Raw genomic sequence first — 8,931 nt, 5'->3', positions numbered from 1 at the left:
GGCCATCCCCTCGCTCCAGGGGTCTTCGGTCTCACTGCGGAAATACCTTGTTGGGATCTCTGTAACCGAAACCAAGGCGGTACCTCTCTACCCCCTCAGAGGCCACATCTCTCCATCGCGCCCCCTTCTCCAAGGCTCCTGTCTCGGATTTTCCCCCTCGCATCTCATTCCGAATTCCACAGTCACTTCTGCAGGCCCTTCTGGCTCTGTGCAGGCTGTGGTGGGAGTGGAGCTCCCTTTCTGCTCTCTGCCTATTGTCTCTTGTAGGTTTCCTCTCCCCTGAGCCCAGGAGGGCTCCTCTTGTGTGTGCTTGCCTGGCTTTGTAAACGCCAACTGCTCAAAAAGGGCCACTTACCTGTGCCCTCAAATGTTGCTACCTTCCTCTCTTATCCCAGCCCTACTCTCCAGCACTTCCCCTTCCTGCCCTCCCCTACCCATTTTCCTTGCAGAACTGATCACTTTATGAACTACATTGTTGGTATGTGTTTGTGTCTGTTCATGCTTTCCCTTTTGAGAGAGGAGTAAGGCTCCCCAGACCATGTGCTTTGTCCACAGAGCTGCTAGCTCAGAGGTCTCTAAGTGTGGTCCCTGGTCCCCAGACCAGCGGCCTTAGCATCTGGGAACCTGTTGGAAATGCAAACGTCAGGCCTCAACCCAGAAACTCTAGAGGTGGGGCCCGACAATCTGTGTTTCTTAACCAACCCTCCACGGGGATTTAAAATCTGAGAACCACTGCCTCAGCACAAGGTCTGGTGCTCCTTAACTTTCAGTTGAATGATAAGAGTCATGTGCAGTAGGCGTTCAGTACAAATTGGCTTCTTTCATAACTAGAGATTCCCTAGGGAGGGCTAGATTAGCTTAAAAAATAAATACGGTGTGTTTTTATGTGCATAGAAAATCTGGGAATGGACACAATTAATGGATAAGGTGAGGAGCCAGCCTTTAGGAATGCAGTAAGGAGAAAGGATTTTCATTGAATCATTTTTTGCAACCTGGATGTTTTGCAATGTGTGTCCTAGCTATTCAAAAAATAGACAAAATGTACTGAAAACAAACAACCTGGTGGGGGTTTCTCTTACCCAACCCTTTCTCCCCATGCAGCCTCGATCGGACTCTTTGGCGAGGTCCTGGACAAGGCTGCTGCCATCAAGAGAACTGTGCTCCCCCTGCTGGCAGTCTCCTACCTGAGCCCACCGTTTCCTCCTTTTCCTGCCCTCTCTCCCCTGGGTGGGTGGGCTCCTTACAGTGAGTTTTCTGTTTCAACAGGGCCTTGGGACCTTTGCACAGGCTGTTCCTTCCCCCTGAAACACTCTCTCTTCACCCAGTGTGACTCACTCCCACTCATCCTTTCATCTTCAAGGTTGACGATCCCTCCATCACCACCCCTGACCAAATAAACGGTCACACACACTCCCACAGCACCGGGAGCTTCTAAGCATATTCTGTCGTAACTGTGGGTATGTGATTATTTTGATAAGTGTCTGTCTCTACCACCATAGGACAAGTCCCTAGTGATGGAGCCTACACCTGCCTTGCTCTTAGTGATAGCTCTGACTGATTTTCTACCTCTGGCCTCAGCACTCCCCCCACAGATCCTTCTCCTTAGATAATTTTCTTCCTCTTTTGTCATTTGTCCGGCTGGTGTGTGTGTGGGGGGGAGGGGGAGTCTTTTTCATCTTTCTGAGCCTGTTTCCTCATTTTTAATTGGTGGATAAAAGTGTCGGCCTCTTGGGATTGTTGGGGGGACAATGTAGGTGAAAGGACATACCTCACGGGACCCTATCTGCTTAGAACAATGGTTGGGGTCTCAGTACACAGTCATTTCCCTCACTCTTCTCAGTTTTGTGTTAGTTGACTCTTCCCAAGAAGCATTTTCGGAAGAGAAGTAACTGGGAATTTAGGACCACTCTTTAAATAACATTAGTAACAAGTCCTATTCCTTAAGCCACTTTGTTAATTGCTTTGCATGCGTCATCTTATTTGATTCTCATAACAACCCATGAGGTAGTAACCCCGTAAAAAAAAAAATTTGTTTGGCTGTGCTGGGTCTTCGTTGCTGCGAGGGCTTTGCTTCAGTCGTGATGTGCGGGTGGGGGTTACTCTTTGTCGTGCAGGCTTCTCATTGTGGTGTCTTCTCTGGCCGCACAGCACAAGCTCTAGGCATGTGGGCTTCCGTGGTTGCAACACTTGGGCTCAGTAGTTTCGGCTCCCAGGCTTCAGAGCACAGGCTCAATAATTGTGGCACACCAGCTTAGTTGCTCTGAGGCATGTGGAATTTTCCCAGATCAAGGATCAAGCCCCTGTTTCCTGCATTGACAGATGGATTCTTTACCGTTGAGCCACAAGGGAAGCCTGAAACCAGGACTTTGAGGTCTGGAGGTAACCAAAGGCACAGTTATTAAGTAAAAAGATTAGATATGTTTTATTTGTTCTTTCACCCCCTCAGCGATTATTGTCTACTGTGTTCAGGTTTTGTGCTCAGCAGCTGAGGTTATAATGAGAGTGAGAACAGAGGGATTTGACCAGTCAAGATCTAGAAAGGTTTTTGTGTGGCAGCTGACAACAGAGCTGGACTCTCAAGGAAGAGGAGGAGCTGCTTCCAAGGGCTGAGAGTTTGACTGCACTTTTCTGTCCATCTTTGAGAGTCGACTTAGAAAACCCCAGGCCTTCCAGAGGTTTCTGCAGTGCCACTTAGCTCCTGATTGGATCTCCAGGGAAGGGGAACTTACTACCTCCAGAAGTCTGTAATAAAGGGAAGTTTTGGCTCTAGGAAGGCCATCTGATCCTAACTCATTTTAGAACCTAGAGCTGAAGGAATGGCCCAGAAGACCCATCTCCTCTGTCTCCCTCCCTACTCTAAGGACTCCCTTTCCCCTTGGGAGCTGGGGAATAGCAGTGGGGAAGCAATCACACAGAGACCATCTGTCACTGTCCACAGAGAACTCAACAGCAGTAAGGGGACACATTGGGGATCCAGGTGTCCCCTGGTGGGATATAAATATCCATGAGAGGGTATTTGAACAGGATCTTGAAAGATGAATAGGAGTTTGGGAGAGGATTGGGTCAAGCCAACAGTGTGAAGGAGCCAAGCGTTCAAGCTCTGGTGTTTGACCGACTGGGTTTGGAATCCCCATCACCGAAGGGTGATTTCGTCAGTATATGATAGAGGCAATATTGGAGCTAAAGCTCCTCATAAAGCAGATGTGAGGTTTAGAGAACATGGCGTTAATGTCAAACTCTCAGAACAGTAGCAGTTACAGATTAAGGAGGCAGTACAGGTTAACCGGTGCTGGTAAGGTACAGCCACTCAACCCGTAAATACAGGGAAGCATTACAAAACATCCTGCCAAGCAGGTGAGGGAAGGGCTGTGATGAGAAATGTGGAAGGGGTCAGATCAGGCAGGAGTGCGAATTCCAGTATAAGGACTTAAAAATTAATAAGCAAGCAATGACATAGACAAGCCGACGGATTGGTAAGGCAGGGTGGGAGTCCGGATGGGAGACAGGCTGGGGAGTGGGCAGCCAGTGAGGAAGCTGCGGCATAACCCGGGAGACTAGAGGCGGGCAAGGAATCAGTGTTCTTGTTCTTTGTCTTCGAACAGCCCAGGTAGACCCTGGTTAGACCTTGGGAGGCGGCCACGATGAGCCCTTTACAGAGACAGTCGCTGAAGGCGGACTGCCGGGGCAAGCCCAGACGCTGGTGGCCGCGCGCCACCTGGTGGCAGTAGTAGGGGGGCTTTGCAGCGGAAACTGCGAAATCCGGGATTGTGCTCTGGGAAACCGAGGCAAGGAGCACGGGTGGGGGAGGTTGGGATCTTCCAATTTGACCCCGTCTCTAGTCTAACCCCGTTTTATTGATAGGAAAACTCAGGAGTAAGGAAGGCGAACAAGACCGAGGAAGGACGCTCTCAAACGAAGGGCTTCAAGACCCCAGGAGTAAACAGCCTGAGTTTCTTTAATAGCATCAATGGCTTGAAGCTTAGTTTGCCATTCTGCTCCGTTCCTTGGGCAGGGGGAAAATGAAAGAGGAGGAAGAGAAACTTCAGTCTTTCCCGCCCACCCGGAGGTAAAAAGGCTTTAAAGAGTACCCCGGAAAGCAGAGTTTTATAGATTCTATTTGCATACGAACGCGGTCACCTCGAGTTAAACTCGGGTCCTTTAATCTCGGGTCCAATTTGTCCCGAAGCCGCGGAGGAAGGCCCTTGTGAGTACCTACAAACACCGCCCCCTCTGAGACCCGCCTACGGGGCTGGGCCTCTTTGCACGTGCTCACCCGGCTCCTCGGTGATCCGCCTCCTAGGAAAGACTCATTCTCGGGATGGGGGGATCCGAGGAGTCACAAGGAAGGTTGAATACACGGATAAGTCACAATAATTAGAAGGTCCTGAAGTAACCTTTATTCAACTTGTACCGGAAGTCTTCATCAGGGTTCGTAATATTAACAGGCCTTGGCCTCCCCTTCTCAAGGCCGCTTTTCCCTCCTCCCACCCCTTCCGTTGGTGGGGTCCAGCGTGGCCGGCCTCGCCCGGCGGACTCCAATTCCCAGCGTGCCCCGCAGGGCAGTGCGTGGCAGCGGCGCGTGACGTCGGGGGTGGGAGCTGGCCAGTGCTGAGGGGGCGCGGCGCGGAGGGGCGCGGAGCCCGGCGGCTCGGGGCCCAGAGAGCGCCGCGGCCGGGAGCCCGCTGGCCCCTGACAGCCCCCTCCCCCTGGCGGACGACGACGGCGACGAGGGCGCCGGTCATGGCGGAGCAGCGAACCGAGCGCGGGCCCTGAGCTCCACCGCATGGAGCGGGACGAACGGCCGCCTAGCGGAGGGGGAGGCGGCGGGGGCTCGGCGGGGTTCCTGGAGCCGCCCGCCGCGCTCCCTCCGCCGCCGCGCAACGGTGGGTGAGGGGCGTGCAAAGTCTCGGCCCGGCGAGAACCCGGCCTCTGTCCCCTTACCCCGGGGAGTCCCCTCCTCTCAGCTGACTCTCTCCCTCTCTCTCTGGGAAGCCGCGGCGGCCCCGGGTTCCCTCAGCGCGAACCTTCACCCCGGTCCCCCTTCAGCGCCGATCCTCCTTCGCCGCCCTCCCCCCCCCCCGGGCGGACTCCCCTCCGCGCGGATCCCCCTCCTGCCTGGCTTCCTCCACCCCGACCTCCGTTTCCCCCTCCCCTCGGTCCCTTCAGCACAGGCCTCCCCTCCCCCCGGCCCTGTCCCTCAGCCCGAATCCTCCCCCCACCCCGATCCCCTCCGCACCGGCCCCTCTCCACCGGCCCCCCTCACCTCCAGTCCCGTCAGTGGGGGCGTCCCCTTCCCCTCGGGTCCCCTTTTTCCCATCCTCCCCTTCCCGGCCTCCGAGGGACCCCCTTGCGAGGGTCTCTTCGTCCAAAGGGTCCCTTCAGCTCCGAGTCTTTCCCCTCCGCCGACCCTCTCAGCGCTCCCCGCCGCGGGTCCCTCCTCCCTCCGCGGACGCTCCCTCGGCGCCCTGCCGCCGCCACACCCTCGTCCCCTGGGTTCTCTCTGCCCCTCACCTTTTGGGAGCCTCTTTCTCTCCCCTCCGCGCTGCCGCGCTTCCCGGGCTGCCCACCCGCCTCCCTCTCGGCGCCCACCCCCGCGTCCCAGAGCTCCTGGCTCAGCGGTTCCTTTTCGGACCCAGCTTCTCCGCGCTCCTGCCCCGCGCGCTCCTCCCCGCCCTGCTCAGCCCGGTCTCCCGATGCCTCGGCGCACCGGCCCGACCGGGGACCCGGGGCACCTGCCTCTTTCCTCTTTCCGCCCGCTGGTCCCGGCCCGCGCCCGCCCAGCCTTACTTCTCCTCTTCCCTTTGGCGCTCCCGGAGCCCGGGCGATCACCTGGCCCGGCCCTTCCCTCCGCGCGCCCCCCTGCCCCCGTGTCCGGGCCAAGTCCTCAGGTTCCTCGGGGCTGCGGCTGGGCCCGACTCCCCCCACCGCTCTCCCCACACCGCCCCCGCCGGCTCTCTGCCCCCGCGGGGTGTTTTATTTGTATCTGTTTGATATTTCCCCCCACAGTGTTTGCCGCGGAATGTTTTTATTGGTAACGTGTAAGGAGCTTTTGTGAGGTCGTAAAAGGTGAACTTTTGAACTTGGAAAGCGCCCTGGAGCAATTAGCGCAGGCGATAGCCCCGGGAGGCCTGCATTACAAAGGGTGCTCGTACCGGCCGGCAAACGCTTCGGCGGCAAACCCGATTTATTTATTTATTTGCCCTGCCTTCCACCTTTCACATCTCCTCATTTCCGAATAAAGGGCAGGCTCTCGGAGATCCGCGCCTCCTCCCCTCTCTGCGCCATAAACGCGCAATTCTCTGAAAGATCTAGGACCGAACAGTGTCTAACAAGTAACAGATTTCAAATTGAATGCAAACACCCGGGACAGTTAGTAGGCACTAAAAATTAATTGCTTCAGCAAGAAGTTTCTCAATCAGGACAGTGGCCTGGCAGGTGTGAGGAAAGTAACCTGAAAATAGGTCACTTAGGCGCTCAGTTGCTGAATGAATGGGGAGCAATTTTGGGGTGTATCTCCGCCTTCATAAATTTATGAACTCATCAGACATTTATTGCCAGTTGAGTAGATCTGGCATTTTTACCAGTTAAGGAAAAAGTCGGTTTCGAAGAGAGCCTGGTTAGCTTCATTTACTGTTGCTGACCAAATAGTGATATGTTTTCAAAGCTCTTGTCTTTTTTTTGAGATGTCTGTGATGTGTAGTATCTAGGTGGCTTGCAGTCCCTTGGGTTGTCTTTGGAGACTAATTTCTGAATGTGAACATGTTTGAGATCAATAAAATCCCGTGTCACAAAGGAAGAGGCAGGAATCCAGTTAGGGTGGAAGGAGATAGTATCATAGGAACAAAGGATTTCTTTAGTGCTTTTGACTTTTAAGCTTTTTAAGAGGTGATTTGGTTTGGTGTTAATGTGTTAAAGTTGTAAATTTTGATCTAAAATTTACCATGCTGATTTTTTTTAACCAGATCTGTAGAAGCTCAGATCTATATTATGGCCCGTATTAGTGTGTGTAATTTCCTAATGCTTATCTGTGTGTGTATGCTTCCTGTACCCACCTGTGCGACTCGTAGCTGATGGATTTTTTACTACAGTCAGTACTTTCAGTTCTACTTGAGAATATTGTTGTAAGGGAAGTCTAGGAACTGCATTTGCTATTAATTATTCATTAGTACATTTTAAAGAACTCAGCGGTAATTTTAACTCTTAATCACATTTCCCTTTCACAGTCTCATTTCCTCAGTCGGTCAGGACCATTTAAAAGAATGTTATCAAGCAATCCATTTAGGCTAAGGTGGCTTTAGTATTTTACATCAGCCCAATTTAGTGCTACAAATATTTCCTTTTTGTTGAAAACAGAATGGGACTTTTGGCAGTTTGATGGGCTCTAAGGAAAATACATGAAACATTAGACTGTTGCGGAAAGTTTTATTTCCCAGTGTAAAAATGAGTAGTGTGTACTGTTTAACAGTTTATGTTCATTATCTCTTATTAAGTTATAATTCACAGAAGAATTACCAAAAAAGAAAAAAAGTTTATCTTTGGAATGGTGGGTTTTTTTTTTTTTCCGTAATATAATTCCTAATTAATATTTTTCTCCAAAAGTAAATGAAACTGCTTAGGTTTAAAGCAGAGAAAATGCATTCTCCTGGCTTTTTATCCTGGTGGCTGATTTCTATTTTATACGAATTATTTGCAGTAGATAGTCATCTAGATAGCAGATCTTTTGGTTTGTGACATGAAGAAATAAACTGAAAGTGAAATTTTAGAAATGTTTTCCTGCTGGAAACGCCATTGATGATGAATTTACAGTCCTTTAAATGGTTTTTATTATTCTATCCGAACAGAATTGCTAGTCTTTTGATGCACCATCACCCTTCCAAGAATTCCCTGTGCTCACTGCACTAAATATTTCAGTTGTTGCTTTTAGGTTTTGATGACAAACATGAATTCAATCAGAATTTAAAAGGAAGATGAATGATTTGAAGAAGTATATGTCAATATTGCACTTGATCATTTTATTTTGAGAGAATAATGGAGTTCTAAATGTTTCAAGCAAAGGAAGTTTATAAGCCATTATAAGTAATTAAAAGCATGTTTTATATAATTACACGTTGGAGGAATTGGAGAGAAGTTCACTAAATAAACCTGATGCCCTTTTTCTGTTAAGACCATGCCATCTGAATGTTTATCCCTGAAAATACTTTAGTAGGTATTTTCCGTGACAGTGTAACTTTTCAGTTTTGTGACTTTAAAGATCAAGTTAGTTCTGAGTCAGTCCAGAATTTTCTACCTTCATTAAACAAACAAGCAAAAAAGCATACTATAGTACTGTTGTTCTTTAGTCCAAACAGCAAACAGGTGTTTTTTAGTGGGTTCTGTGACCTCCAAAGAACACAGAAAGGCAACAATGAATAGATTCATCGGTGAGCTGAGGTGTGAGATGACCACATTTCCAATCTCAGCTTTACCATCTATCATACTCTTTCATGTAATCTTAAGTATGAACATGTTCCAAACCAATAAATCATTCTGAATTCTGTAGCAAAAAGGTGTGTGTGTGTAAGCATGAATTAGTGCAGAGAGGAGTTAGATGGTGGGGAGGGAGATGAGCTAGTGAATAAAACTGCTGGTGAATTTCCTAAATTATGCTCAAATCCTATATTTCATATTTTATTAGTAATTTCTTGTTTTTTTCATTTTTTCCCTTTCCTGGGGTTGTGGAGCAAAGGTTAGGAAATAGTTTTAGGTTTAAATATCTAGGTTTAGTTTAGTGGAGAATGGAGGATAGAAATGCTAACTGCAAATGTGGTGAAATTTCTCAAAACTAGTGCCTGTTGTGAAAGCTGGCTTTAAATTGCTAATGAGCCTGCATGTTCTGGGGTCTGGGGCTGTATTTGGAGTTTCATCCTGTATTAAGACATCATTTTGTTTTTA

The 8,931-nt window shown here is 49.8% G+C and overlaps 1 protein-coding gene across 2 annotated transcripts in view; it reads left to right on the top strand.

The window, feature by feature from the left end:
* The window catches only part of NR6A1 (nuclear receptor subfamily 6 group A member 1), a 220,235-nt gene continuing 215,934 nt past the window's right edge, over positions 4,631-8,931 (top strand). Inside the window, exon 1 of one of the 2 annotated variants that reach the window (XM_018055752.1) lies at positions 4,631-4,883. In XM_018055752.1, the coding sequence (XP_017911241.1) occupies positions 4,784-4,883 (100 nt within the window). In that variant the 5' untranslated portion in view covers positions 4,631-4,783. The remainder of the gene's footprint in view (positions 4,884-8,931) is intronic. The other variant, XM_018055753.1, reaches the window with a different exon arrangement.

This window comes from Capra hircus, chromosome 11 (genome assembly GCF_001704415.2).
Source record: "Capra hircus breed San Clemente chromosome 11, ASM170441v1, whole genome shotgun sequence".
Taxonomy (NCBI): Eukaryota; Metazoa; Chordata; class Mammalia; order Artiodactyla; family Bovidae; genus Capra; species Capra hircus.
The sequence above is the reverse complement of the archived record's forward strand: the minus strand, read 5'-3'. Positions and strand labels throughout refer to the sequence as shown.